Raw genomic sequence first — 15,148 nt, 5'->3', positions numbered from 1 at the left:
CTGGCTCCAAAAGTCCGTTTGTATAGAAGTCTATGGGAAAATGACCCTACTTCTCAGTGTCTATGGTCTCAATCGCTAGTTTCAAGTCTTCTTCAATACAGCATGATGTTCATTTTGTAAATTATGGTCCTATTAGAGTAAGATAGACGATAAAGTAGGGTATGCTTTAGGGTGTGGCTACCTTATGATTGACAAGCTGCTTCCACAGCAGTGCCTGAGGTGTTGCACTTGAACCCTGGGGAGCTCCTTCTCAGCTCCATGCTCTCATCCAAATATGGTCACTTCTCATCACTTCTGACTCCAAAAAAGAAGATGGTGACGGTCAAAATGCTAAACGCGAGGTTTCAGAGTGGGAGTTCACAAACCAATGGGTGACGTCATGGGCTATGTCCATTATCTTATTTTACAGTCTAAGATACAGATGTAGTGAAAAAGACGGATATGGTGAGAGAATGGAAAATGTATTGTAAGTAGGCGCCAGGAGGCAATTCAGGTAATTAGCTCAGCTTAGCATAAAGACAGGGAGCGGGAAACAGCTAACCTTTTGTCCAAGGTTAAAAAGTTTGCCTACTAGCATATCTCAAACTCACTAAATTAACATGTTATGTCCGGTTTGTTTAACACATACTCAAATAGAAGTGTGAAAGCAACTTGTGGTTTTATGGGGGGTTACCCAGAGCCAGGCTACTTTGTTTCCTTCTAATTCCAATGCTAGACTATACTTGCTGGCTCCAGTTCCATCATTGAAGGAATAATTTTTGGGACATTTTGGAAAGTATGCTTATTCCTCTCTATGCTCTTATATCTGTATGCTAAATATGAAGCTATAACCAACAGCTGATTAGATTAGATTAGCATAAAGACTGGAAGCACAGGGAAAATAGCAAGTCTGACTCTGCCCAAAGTTCAAAACCCTGCCTACCAATAATTACCTCTAGAGATCAGTAATTAACATGTTAAGTCCAGATTGTTTAATATGTACACAAACAGAAATGTGAAAACAAGTTTTATGGTTTTAAGAGGACCAGGCTGTTTCCAGTCCTTATGCTAAGCTAAATTAATCACCTGCTGGCTTCTATCATCATATGAATAGTCCAACATTTTGGGAAACTTGCTCTTACATCTGTATGCTAAATATGACACTATAACCAACAGCTGATTAGCTTAGCTTAGCATGAAGACTGGAAGCAGGGTGAAACAGCTAGCCTGGCTCGGTCCAAAGGTAAGCAAAATCCACCTACCAGCATTTCTATTTCTTGGCGAGGTGCAGTGATTTCCTGGAGTAGGTTTGGACAAAGCCAGGCTAACCGTTTCTCCCTGCTTCTAGTCTTTATGCTAAGCTAAGCTAATCACCTAGCTCTAGCTCCATAGTTAGCATAAAAACATAATCGTGATATTCATTTTCTCATCTAATTTTTTGCAAAAAAGCCAATAAGCCTGTTTCCCAAACTAGTCTTTTTATAGAGGAGGAATTAAAGATTCTTGTGTCTGTAAGAAACACAATAATGCATATAAGAATAAAAAGAAATGCAACTTTCAATTATTAGAAAAATTACTTTAATCTGCTTAATTTGTTATGGACAATAGAAAATACAACTGCAAAAAAAGAGGAGAAAAAAAACAGCTTATTGTCTGTACATTGGCTTTGCTTCTTAACAAACACAACATTATGCTCAAATTACATCTTTCCAACCAATTCATGTCATGGCGGTTCATCAGAAAATATACGCAATCTAACTACACTATGTACAAAATAAACTACAGTATAGAAAATGTCGGAGCTGCAAGTGTTAATGATATGACAAGAACATGAAACACAATGCTGACAATCAAAACCTCATACAGCATCAAATCCGAAATCCAGTGTGTAGGATTTAGTAGAATCTAGCGGTGAGGTTGCAGATTGCAACCAACTGAATACCCCCTCCCCCTCCTCTTCCAAGTGTGTAGGAGAACCTACAGTGGCTGCGAAACTTGCGAAAAGCGCAAAAGGTCCTCTCTAGAGCTAGTGTTTGGCTTGTCTGTTCTGGGCTACTGTAGAAACATGGCGGTGCAACATGGCGGGCTATGTGGAAGAGGACCTGCTCCCTATGTAGATATAAAGGTCTCATTCTAAGGTAACGAAAACACAACTTTTCTTACTTTCATGGGATTATACACTAATTACAACATACTTATGAATATCATATTCCATTTCTGCCATGTCAGTTCTGCTATATGCCACTAAATTCTACACACTGCACCTTTAAGGTGCTGTATTTGAACTAAAACAATCATGTAGCAAACTACAAATGCCATCTCACTTCAGGTAACATTAAGATGAAATATGTACAGTATAAATATGTAAAAAAAAAAAAATCAGATTTTTCATAAACCAGTGAAAAAAGCGTTCTATGTTATGTGCTGTTACACAGCTGCTTTTGAAGCCATGACAGCAGTACAGTTGGCTGCTGCTCCGCATATGTCTCTCTGAGCAGACCAATGACGGAGAGACAAGACACTGGTTCTCTGGGGAGCTTTTTCGCAGACTATAGTTTCCTCTCTTTCAGACAGCATCAGCATTAGAGGGACCTGCTATCTCCTGACTGGAGAATTCTCTGGGATGCCTGTGTTTATTGAGCCAAACCTCTCCGGAGATTATCATATTGATGACAATCAGGCAGTAACAAAACAGATAAAAGTCATTAAGCCAATGACAGGGAGCCAGACCCCCCTTACTTCACTGCTAATTTGGATAAACAGCAGTGGGCTGCTGCAACGGTAAAAGCCTCAGTATACAGCAGAGCAAATTTATGATGTCTTACATCTTTTCTAACCAAATAACCCTTTTGAAAGAAGGAATATGTTTGGCAAAGCTTTGCTGTTTAGTTATAAAACTCAATCAGTGTTCAATACACTGTACAGTGATTTTTGACTCTTGGGACTTGTGTGGTTTGTGGTCAGTCAGGGGAAAACGTTGTGCCAGTCTCCAGATGACTCAGGAACCACTTCCAGGTCAAGTTCAGGTGTCACCTCAACCTGGGGGGCTGCTTCTTCTTGGCCTAGGGACACTTCCTGGATCTGACCTAGATGTAGAAAACGGGGAAAATGAAGAATGAGAAAGGATTTGCATGACTTAAATACAGTAAAATACGGCCTGATATTAATAACAGCGCTTTGTAAACCAGAAGAAAAGCCCACAAACACGCATTTATGGAACAGCATCAGCAGCTCTGATGCTATGTTTAATTTGCCAATGGCTGTTATGCAAATGAGACCATTCATCAAAAAGCTATCTATCCTCCATGCTCCTCACATTTTCCCTGCTCTTTCTTGTGAAAATGCAGCTATTATACAAACTATATAATAAGACTCCACAGATATGGAATAAGCTCATTGTGGGTTGTAAATATGGTATGAGCTATGTGTCAGAGTACATTTAGCTTAAAATAACTTCAGCACTAAACAAGACGACACTTTGGCACTGGCTGACGGGTTCAGACATGCTTTTTTTTATTGCTAGAGGCCACATGCTGAATTGAGTTTTACAGTGGGAGTCATTTAATTATCTTCCTCTATTTTTGCTCTCTGTATCTGAAACACTTCAAACACATATTCATTAAGTTGCAAGCGTATGAGTGTGTATCTCAAGTCCTCCTCCGGTACTTGCCAAAAAGCAAAATGATTGTGAAAGAGAGTCTTCCTCTTGTCGATGTGGACAATCTACTTGAACATACACACAAATGCACAACAGATCTGGACATACATGTCAGCCTGGGAACTGTTAAAACATGCATACATGTGAACATACACAACAATACATACATACAAACATGTGCAGTCATATGGTTACATACTGAGAATTCAGATCCAGGTATTTGCCATGAATTCTCGCTAAAATGTGGTTCAGTTTCCAAGGAAAAATACATGTGGGATACCTTAAATTGCCATTTTAGAGCAATATAACTGGATCTGACGGTGTGGAAATGGTGTGAGTGGTTTCTTCCAATTATTTTTAGTGCTAAAATGGCAAATTCACAGTTCAGCTGAGCTAAAAAATATTCTTTTTTAGCAGTGAAGATAACCATAATGCTACAACTAAATATCCCAGAAGAATGCTCCTGTCCCTCAAACCCAAAACAATTTGTGCCAAAATGGCTACATACAATGAATTTTCCTTCTCTGCTGCTGCACGCCATGATAACCTCAGGTCAGCGTTAATTAAAATAGTCATATACTCCCATAACCACTGGAATCTAAAACTGGTAAAAGGCTAGAGGATCAGACCATTCTGTATGGTTGTAATTGTGTTTTTTTCAACCTCATGTTCAATATGAGTCATTCCCAGTGTCTCTACTGATTCTATTTTGTTTTTAAATTAAGTCTAACTGGCAAATAACGACAAAAGAAGACATCCACAGATGCTTTTTGCTATGTCTAAGGATTGCACATACTGTATATAATGCCAAACATAGATCACATCATAAAATCTTCACCTGAAGACATTTGACATGATATTATCTTGCCTGACACTGCACTTTCTTCAGACATTTAACTTGGTCACTTGGTCCCACAGAGACTTCCAACTTTTGTGCTTTTCTAGTGAAAAGATGATGAAAATCTTTGCATGGAAACAACAGTGAGAAGCTGGATTGTTGTCTTTCAGTCTCACTTTAGTGTCTGTACAACCATGTAACCACGTCAAAGTCATGTACGACTCTTCCAGAAGTTTAACAATATTTGACAAATTTATAAAACATAATCTGACCTGGAAAAATATTTTTTTTGATTTCTACAGGTCTTCATAGAACACAGACAGCCTTGAAAAAGTGAATTAAATGTGCTCTAACTTTGTAGAAGCCTTATTCCCAACGACACTACAGGCGCCGATGTTTCAGACATGACTTTTTAAATTATCTACACCCACCCAGAGGGGAGACATGAGTGGAAACTTTTGTTGAATAGGACAGAATGGATCTGTCAGAATTGCTCTCCTCCTCGGGTCATCTTCAATAGGGGCCTGCCTGGTGGGAGGTGGAATGTTTGAATGGAATGAATACCAATGCAGGCACGTGTGTGAGTGTGTGTTAGTAGCACTCTCGCCCCAAGGTTAACCAAAGGGGAGCTGCCTCCTAAACCTTAACCGAGGCTATCAGGAAGAGGTGATGAATTAAAATTCAGGATGTACTGAATTGATATCACAGAGGAAGTTGTGCTGACAGTTTCAAGTGAACAATCACAATTTTCCTGCTTAACAATGCTTGCGGAAGGTGGGGCGTGTGTGTTGTAGCCAATTTAGATGTGTGCTATGTGTTGTGTGCGGTAAGTTGTGTAAATACTGCTGTTGCTACTTCCCCTGCGCATCTGAGGGCATAGGTAGGTAATCACAGTAGTCACGTAGCCTACACAGGGAAGTCACAGGTGAACAGCTGGAGGGGAATTAGGAACTGAGGAAGCAACACAGTTTTTCAACCGTGTGGGTGTTTTTTTGGTCTGGTCGTGTTGTTCATATTTTTTGTTTTGTTTCATATTCGCAAGCATCTATTCAGTGCATCCAGCTTTTGTAAGTGTTTTTAAATCTATATATAAATGCACTGTCAAACAAATATTCCATTGCAGACCTCATGTTTTGCACCACCGCACGTTGGAAATGCCTTCAAATTCCCTAAGTAGCCTATTCTATTGTTGGATTGCTACTGTACTTTGTGTGCACGCACATTATCGCTGAGTGTGTAGGTGAATGAGTGTTGGCGTTATGTGGCTCTTTCTCAAAAAGATAATGAGAAGGATAATCAAGTGAGGAGTCACAGACACAAAACTGGAGAGAGAGAGAGTATTCCGCAGGGGAAGGCCAACACTTCCTCTCTCTCAGCAGTCTCAAGTGTCCAAGGCCACCTTTTAATGTGATGTGATGTCGCAAGTATAGTTTCTATTTTACAGGAAATGTGTCTTATGACCACGCGAGAGAAAAGACACACAAATCACGAGGTGAGTTTCATTAAAAAATGTTCATCTCCCCTGATATTCTTAGAAACACGGTTCCCAAGTGAAAGTGAACTAAGTTGACAGAATGACAAGAGAGATGATTACTGTCTTTTGTTACACAGCTGCACCAACAGCAGGCTGTCCCTCCAAGTGTTTTTATGTGTTTGCTGGTGTGATGCCAGTCAGCTGCTCACCGTAGCCGTGGGACCTCTTCATGTGGTGTTTCATGTTGCTCTTCTGGGTGAACCTGATGCTGCAGACCTCACACTTGAAGGGCTTCTTTCCAGTGTGTTTGACCATGTGAACCTGCAGGGCGCTCTTCTGATTGAAGGCCTTGTCGCACTGACTGCACTTGAAGGGACGCTCGCCTGCATGAAGAAAAAAAAAACAAAAAACACAGACCCGCAGATAATTGATCATTCTAGTGGTGTTGCGTTGTGCATGTGTCTGCATTATAATGCCGCTGTCAGATTAATTGTGATACACGGTATTGTACTTTGCTATAAAAAGTGCAAATTAATGTCGCTACGATGGCAATTATAGGAGTTAAAAGCAAAACAAGGGTGTTATTCAATAAGCCCAAACAAGTGTTGTGCTGCTGGTATTCATTCTATTAAGTAAATACAGTAACTTAAGCATTATAGCAAATGAAGTCAGTGTAAAAGGTCTGCAAATGTTTAATTACTGCATTTAGAAATCTGCTGATCCATTTAAACCAAAATTACATTTAGTTTACAAGATAGAATAAATCACATCTTAAAGTCAGCGAAGCACAGTACATAAGCTCAGAATGTTGAAATCATTCCCACCGTCCACTTTAGTCTGGCTACATTCAAAGCTTTCAACATCATGGGGTTTTGCCAAAACCCACAGACTAACACACCACTTAGTGTGCAGGACACACATGCAAACACATGATTACATGTGCACACATAACAGTAATTCATGTCAATTCCTGTAAGAAATTGTGTGCTTTGCAATTTTGATGTTGAGAAAATGGTGTTATATCAAAAGGTAAACTGTATCCTTATCCATGAACCACACTCTGCTGTTACGCGTGAGGTATATGAGCAATATTAAAGGTGTTTAAAATTAACTAAAATTTTAATTTTATAGTTTTATTCACAATTAAATTGCAATGTCAATAACACACTTTCAATTATTAGTTTCTGAGATCTGACACTGATTGATTTTATAATTTTATCACTGTATGTGGCAACCCCGTTTCATAAATGCTGGTCCCTGTTTACCTACAGTATATTGGTATTCTTTACATATCTGTGTTTTGCTCAACTGTGGACTGTTACGACAGGCAAACAAACACCTTTTATTCCCTCCAGCCAGCAGGGATCTGTTGGATATCTTCTGACATGAAAGCTGCAGTATGTCACATAAATCACTGCTCTTTATGCTCATACACTTTAATGCTGAGGGAAAACTAGAGTCACTTTTTCCTTTTCAAGTCCTGTCACACACTCTTTAAGCTAAAGATCAAGACGTGAATAAACACCAGTTCACGTCGGGCAAAAATGAGGAATGGAAGGTAAACTTAAAGGAAGTAAGTAGAGTGCACTGCAGAATACATTCATGTTTAATATTTCTGAGGTTACTGGTGGAGTTAATGACTAAATAGTCATCATAATAGTTCTCACTTCCTGCTCTATATACAAATAAACACACATCATTTCCGTTTGCAAAGACCAAATGCGTTGTTGTTTTTAACCGGCAGGAGGCAGCGATGCACTTCCTGTGTCTAGTCTGCTGGAAATAAAAAGAAGTTTGTCAAGACATTGGCATGTGGACGAAAACAAAACTCTTTGGCCCAAATGGAAATCAGACAGTGTGTTTTGTACTCCATCCATGAGAATCCATGTTGCCTGATGTTGTGGCTTCTTCTTGTTGTTTCACACTTGTACGAATGAGTATGTACTTCTGCTTACACAGAGGACGTCAGTTGAGTATGAGGTCCTTCTATGTGGCCCAGGACACATTCGCGTACATGTGGCATTATGTGGCCCAGACCACCTCCGAATGTGGTCTGGGCGATTGGATCTCAATGTGTCCTCAATGCGTCTTGGGTGAATTCACACCTGTACTTAGAGCCGTCCACTTGTGACACATTTTAATGCCAGGTGTGAACAGGGTCTATGAATGTATGAATTAATGAGTCTGACAGGGAAAGCTGACAGCTGTTAAATATCACAGTCTGTGTAGGATCCTGTTTGCACATGCGGTTCTTTCTTTCACCATGTTGTTTAGGTCTGTATCAGGACTCTTGATTTTGACATATTTCACTTGTTTTTACTTTTTGTGAGAAAGCAAAGAAAGGTCCCCAGTTTGAAATTGAAAAAAAAATGCTAGATTTGAACTTAAATCACAACTTTGAGATTTTTGTTATGACATCCTCTATTAATTCTTTTACCTGTGTGCGTCCGGTTGTGTCTCTCCAGCTGGCTACGCTTGGCGAAGGCCTTTGCACAGGAGGAGCAGTTGAAGACTCTGGGTTTCTGGGAGCTGGGTGACGGGCCTGGCTGGTGCACTCGTTCATGTTCCTATTGACAAATCCAAAAAAAACTTATTTTACTGTCACAGTCTAGCACACAAGCTCTCTCTACAAGACTACAAGTGTGTCTTTTGACTTTCTCTCTTGTGCTTCCTTTCATTTTGATGTCTAAGGTTGTGAATAATGTACTGTGTTGCTGAGGGGGCTGCTGATGTGATATGTTGAAGAAAGTGTAATGTTTTGTCTTCACTTTTGTGCTTGATCCGTTTGAAGCTGACGTTACATAACCTAAATTAGTTGTATGTGCTTTTTGAAGACTGACTTATATATTTCTTTCAAATTTTTTCAAAAAATTTCAATGAAACACTCTCCAACCAAACTCGGCACAGAAAATAACATTTAATGTGGCTGCAGTAGGAAAGTCAATAAATAAGTCTGCATTGATCTATAAATGAATACGGGTGATTGTTGCGGTATCTGCTGTCTACAGCTGCTTTATACTGTATAAAAAGCTTCTCCTTCAGTTCATTAAATCCCTGCAGCAGCTGAAGGCAGCAGGACTGATATGTTGATAAATCCACATCCTCTGAGGAGTGCCACCTCAGAGCACCTCCATTAAATCACCAGATGACACCAGACTGCTGAAGAATAACACATCAGACTGCTCGGTTTTAACTCAATATTCTGACTTTTTATGTGGGAGATGTCTGGTTACCGGGGCCCACCATTACCTCTTTTCCAACTTTCTTTTTTAGCAAAAGTAACGTCTCATGTTTTATTCTTGAGATGCATTGTGGTGCAAACACTGTTGTGTAACAATGATTACTAAACTATGCAACCATTTACGAGGTGAGATACATTAGAATTAAGGCTAAAACAGTGTCGGCCTGATGCAATCATAGAAACAGCTTCACCAAATATATTTTTAATTTTTTATTTGTGTCATTATTATAGTAAATAAGTGATGATAAAACTCCATCTGTCTTTGGTTGCAGATGCACATGGAGATGCCCACACAGTCCATGTACACAACACCTTCCACTTTGCATGTTGTTGCACTTGCACAGTTAAAATAGAGCCCTATGTGTATTTGCAAAAATGCTGAACTATTACTTTTCAATTTTCATTACATCTAAAAAAAAGGTTTCTGACCTTACAGCTTTTGTTTGCTTTTGTTGCAGTCTACAAAAATTTAGATGGTAAATTCAAGTCTCCAGGTAACTGCAAAAGTGAAGCAGTGGGCCGATAACAAAAAATACCCTCAATTTATCTGGCTGTCAGGGTCATGTGATGGAAAAGCTTTGAGTGTCCTCTCTCCTGTGAGAGTCTACTAATGTCCCCTAACCTAGCTTGCACAGAAAATGCCTGCAAGTAATTCTAAAACATTAAAACATTGTCATTAAAAATTTTTTGTGTTCCCATATTATAAAGCCATGGTCTTGGTCTAGCTATAATTAAATGTTCAAAGTATTATCCACAGGCAAACCAAACGAAAAATAACAGCACTACCAATTTATCTTTTCCCACCACTGGGCCTTTTTAAAAAAAATCTCAATTTAACATTGTCATTGCAGACTACTGAACAGCCTGGGGTCCTGGAGTGGATGAAGCTTGGTCACCTTCAATATGACACCCACCTAATCTCAGTGTCATTATTTCTATGAGAGACAATTGATTTGCAGCATGTTTAGGCACATTTACAAAAGTAAAAGCCTGTGGGATAATGGTCTCTCCTTAGAAATATGAAATACGGTGGGGAGAGAGCTTCTGTATGAAGCCATATCCTCCTCGGGCTCTTTCCTCCTGATTTGAAAACCCTGGTTTATGAGTTTGAGTGTCTCAACCACATGAAGAGCATTACCAGAGAAGAGAAGCCGATGTGCTCCTCTTCCTAATTTAGCTGCAAAACACCTCTCAGTGTAAGTGTTTTGTTTTGTTGTTGAGAGTGACAGTTTAAAAGAGTCTATCCACTTGATGAATTATTCTTGTTTTTCCTTCAAATAGTGGTAACAACACTATTAATATTAGCCCTTTTCTCACTGACTCTTTGAATCATGAATTTGATTCATTTTTTCAGCCTGGGCTGGAGGCACTGATGACAAAAAGTAAGATTAATGTTGTGAGAGTTGATTTACTGTTTTCATAAAAGCCAGAGAGTTTTATTCATCTGTTTTACTCATTAATATAAAATGGCTAAATTCTTAATTGAATAAGTGACCAGTTTGTGTCTACAGAGGAAGCAGCAGCTGGATTCATACAACAAAGATCAAAAATACTGTTAAGCTATAATAGCTTGTATTCAAACTGTATATAATCAGAGTCTTCTATTTTTGAATATGTTCTTACCTTCAGGTGTGTCGCTCGCTTAAAGGCTTTGTTACAGAGACTGCAGACGTGGCAGCGGTCCTTGCCGTGAGCTAGTCGACAGTGGCGGCGCAATGTGTTGGCGTTCTGGCAGACCTGATTACAGTAGTAACACTGGTTCCGATTATCAGCCTCTGTCTGGCTGTCCTTTCCACCCTTATGGCCATCGTCAGTAATCTGGATCACGCACAAAAAGACAGATTGGTAAGTAACGTCTTTACAGTAACTCACAAAAATGTACACCTACAGAGGCATTGACAAAACATTTCACTGGAGCAGACAAATGCTTTCTCTCTTACTCATGCATCATACGCAATAAAAGCTTGTCTTGCCTTCTTTCAAATTGGCCAAAATGTCTTAAAGGTTTAAAGTTTGGACAACTCATTGTGCATATTTCCACAAAAGTCCAAAGTTTTTAGATTGATTAATGTGTTTTTTTTTATATTCAGACAGCCACTGAGTTCCACTCATGTTAGAGTAAAAAGCAGCTGACAGACATCATTAACTTGAGACAGATAATCCATCATAGTGGATTAGCCTGTTGCCATCTTGAGTGTTTGATCAATTTAACAATGAAAAACCTTCCCTCTGCTTCTGTTTGACAGTTCCTCCCCTTGGATATCTTACAGACATGACAAACACACTCACATTATATCCATTGTCCGACACCCCATTGGCAGATTGGGAATGGTGGCTGACCAGTATGACCTGCTGTCCTGAACTGGCTGGTTGTCCTGATAGACCAGAGTCATTCAGCACTGCTGGAAATGTTTGACCCTGAGGATGAAAAGATACTCTGGTAAAGCAACCACATGATGTTAAACTTGATCATCATACACTCTTATTTTTAATGTTTCTGCTGTAGAGTCAGGCAGTCTTTGGAAACACACACTTGATCACACATGATCAGCTGGATAGAAGAAGTTGGATGTGAGATACACACAATTGATGACTTGATTTTGGCTCACATGCAAAACATAAAGTTCATGAAGCTGCAACACGGAACCAAAACTAGAGGTGGTCACATCCAAGATTAGCCAGCCTAAATGTCCTGCGTGCCCACCAAGGATTCATGTGTGTTGCTTTACCTGTGCATTGAGGTTTAGAGTGACACCGTCCAGCATACCCTGCGCATCTGCCAGGGTCAATGTAACACTGCCGTCACTGGCCACGCCTCCCGGTGACATCACTAGGCCCTGGGATGCAGCGGTATGTGATAGGGTGGTGCTTGGTGGCAGACTGGAAACTGACAAGGGGTAGACAGAGAGCAAGGTTAGAGTGACTTGAGTTTTTAATGGCAGAGTGTAATGCTAGAGTCACTGGCTGCATTCCATTTTTGCCTAATGTAAAATTCAGACCATATTCAAGCTGGGATCATGTGATCTTTACCACAATTTAAATGCTCTATGAGTTTGGTGGAAATGGTGGTGGACAGCAGGCAGTGCAGGGCTTTAGAGGCTAATACCAACGCCAGCATTTTGATATAGACTGACCGTGGTTAATGGTGTGGTTCGTTTCTGATGATACTCAACAACTGTAGCGATGTAATGCAACTGTAACAAAACTGTCTCTGTCTGAAACAGCATTTAGACCATCATGTGACACTAAAACTTGCCATTTAAAGCCAGTTAATAAGGAAAAACTCTCCGGATAAAGAATGGTTTCATTACGGGATTTTCAGATTAATTTGTTCAATAAAAGCCTCACACTCTGCACTGGACTGGTTTCTATGGTTACAGGCCACAATCTGAACTCTGGACTACTGGCTAGAGATGAAAATATTGCGGTAATCTCAATATTTTTACCCGTCCTTGCCAATCTGACTGCAACCTGTCTGCAACCGAAGTCTTTTTGGTGCTTGGTTCCCTGACTCAAAATAATAAAGACAATTTCATTAGTTTTGGTCAGAGGGGAACCTCCGTTATATTAGAGATGAATAACACTAGCAGATGTTTGATTTTAATACAATTTTTATCTGTATTCAAAGCGCAGGTTGAACCGTATTCAGAGTGAAGGGAACGCTTCAGTCTAATAAAGAAAAGCAGAGATGTTCTGTGTCTCTGTGAAGCAGTGGGAATGTTTTCCACTTGAGTTGAGAGAGAAAGTTAATGAAGAGAGAAGCTTCTATGTGACAAGCAGTCAACAGAACAATCAGGAAGCCGTCTCTGACAAAACAAATCATATTTGTTTGCTTCACGGCACACAAGCCCTTTGTGTTCTTATCATGGATTGGACTGAGCAATTACTAAGTGACAATAATTCATTAAGAGACTTTTCAAACTCAAACGTTCTCTTGATAGGAGCACATACACTAGATTTTATTTTAATTGCACTAATATAACTAATAATAACACTAATATAGAGAGGAGGACGTGCAACAAGGTCAAACACAGGATAGAAAGTCAACTTCATTTATATGCTGTGGGAACCTTATATATCAACCATGTTCACGCATGGTATTGTGCTTAAACCATATGCATGCTATACATCCATCTATACATTTCAAGGATAACAAAGAAAACTAAGAAATAATTATTTTTCATGTGAAATCATACAATTCATGCCTCTATTTCTTCTTATTTCTCTGGTGCCGTGTCACTGAACACCTGAGACTCCAGACACAGTCTGGTTTAGCTGAATTTTATTTATTACTGAGCCAATCCAGAGTTCTCAGCTACAAAACAATAATAGAAAGTAAGTTCGAGTTTATAAATAAATACACACAAGAGCTTATTCATTCCCTCTCATGACATTTTGTTCCTGAGGTAAAACAGATGGTCCATTGTGCAGTCAATTTCAAGGTATGTTTCACCTTCTGTTTTGTTCTTTTTTTGCTCCCTGTGGTTATACCCGGCTGACTGTGCCTGATGCTACGGAAAGGTTTTGGTGACAGTTGGTAACGCTCACAGCGGAGGTGTGGAATTTGTGAGTATGGTCTCAGTAAACACACAAGTTTAGTATGGGCGTACTTCCTGCTAGTTCCACTGCTATAATCCAGAGTCAACCAGAATAAGCTATCTTTATATTTCTGTGAGCTGTGTGGAGTGGGGCTAGGCTTATTCAACCTGTAAAGTCTATCTGGCTGCTTTCCACGTACGCTTTGATGACTTTAAAGTGGGGGCACACACCTGAGCATGGCATTTCATGAAAAGGGCATTGATTGAGAGGTTTGAGCATCAATCAATACTTCAGTTTTATCTTGGTAGGGCCCTATGATTTCTGCGCTGTGGAAAACATGGACAGAATTGTGGAATTTGATAATAAAAATAGAATCAACTATAAAATACAGAATATCAGGGAATTTGCCATAATGTAGGTGCAATTTATAAAAATAGGATTTTTAAAGTGTGAATTTTTACAGCACCTAAGCTGAATAAACAGAAAAAAATAACATTTTACCGATGTCATTTTGTGATTATTATTTTTTATGGTGCACAGTGAGATCACTCACAAAAATGTGAAGGATTGCTTCAGGCCAAAGTACTTACAAATCTGTTTCACTTCTTCATGATAATGTCTTAGTTTACTATGTATTGAAGCACTTTCTTTGATTAAAAAATAGTGCAGTGTTGTGTTGCATCATTACAAATTCATTGATATTTATTGATTTCATTCAATGTGTGATTAAATTTTGAATACTTTCTTATTGAACTGTTGAAATGTTATTAATCCACCGTATGATTAGACACTCTTTCTGATGGCAAAATATGCTTCAATTGTAAAACACAGAATTCAGAAAAAATAAAACGGAATCTGGAAAATTTTTTAAATGGATTTCACAAAGTCCTATCCTGGGATGGTGAGGGAAGCTCCTTTTTAACCATTAAGCTCCAGTTACTCTCACATGTGTTGGCATTTGTAACATTATATATTTATGTATTGTGAAGATCTAACAGACGAGAGATACACATGTAGCCTTTTAGCCTCTTTATTTAACTTCCTGGTTTTTCCCTCCAGGACTCCATCTCCCTATATCTTCCCCACATCCATCCATACATACGTTCCTACATATACACTATCACTACAGCATTCATGCTTGCAACGGTTAAGCATATGAGTGAACTACATACACTCATTCACCTCATCTTATGTCATGTATCCTTTGTTTTTGAAGTACCTACAGATTATTGCTGTTTTGCTGATCTCTGCTCTTCACTCTCTACCTGTCATAACTGACAAACAGCGAAGGCTTTGTGTTCAGTCACATCTATAGAGAAAGAACTCAGTCCTTCTGCCAGTGTGATCCACTGGCTGTTGTTTAAACCAACAAGAGGTGAAAGTCTGCCTACGCTGTGTCTCATTCTTTATATGTTGTGA

The 15,148-nt window shown here is 39.3% G+C and overlaps 1 protein-coding gene across 3 annotated transcripts in view; it reads right to left on the bottom strand.

The window, feature by feature from the left end:
• Nucleotides 1–1,534: 1,534 nt before the first annotated feature.
• The window catches only part of LOC137191843 (zinc finger protein 236-like), a 57,295-nt gene continuing 43,681 nt past the window's right edge, over nucleotides 1,535–15,148 (bottom strand). For all 3 annotated transcript variants that reach the window (XM_067602277.1, XM_067602278.1, XM_067602279.1), the window contains exons 27-32: nucleotides 11,920–12,077; nucleotides 11,480–11,608; nucleotides 10,814–11,008; nucleotides 8,387–8,516; nucleotides 6,159–6,332; nucleotides 1,535–3,065 (exon numbers count right to left, since the gene is read on the bottom strand). In XM_067602277.1, the coding sequence (XP_067458378.1) occupies nucleotides 2,944–3,065; nucleotides 6,159–6,332; nucleotides 8,387–8,516; nucleotides 10,814–11,008; nucleotides 11,480–11,608; nucleotides 11,920–12,077 (908 nt within the window). In that variant the 3' untranslated portion in view covers nucleotides 1,535–2,943. The remainder of the gene's footprint in view (nucleotides 3,066–6,158; nucleotides 6,333–8,386; nucleotides 8,517–10,813; nucleotides 11,009–11,479; nucleotides 11,609–11,919; nucleotides 12,078–15,148) is intronic.

Source organism: Thunnus thynnus, chromosome 10, assembly GCF_963924715.1.
Source record: "Thunnus thynnus chromosome 10, fThuThy2.1, whole genome shotgun sequence".
NCBI lineage: Eukaryota > Metazoa > Chordata > Actinopteri > Scombriformes > Scombridae > Thunnus > Thunnus thynnus.
This window is presented reverse-complemented; position numbering and strand designations above follow the sequence as displayed.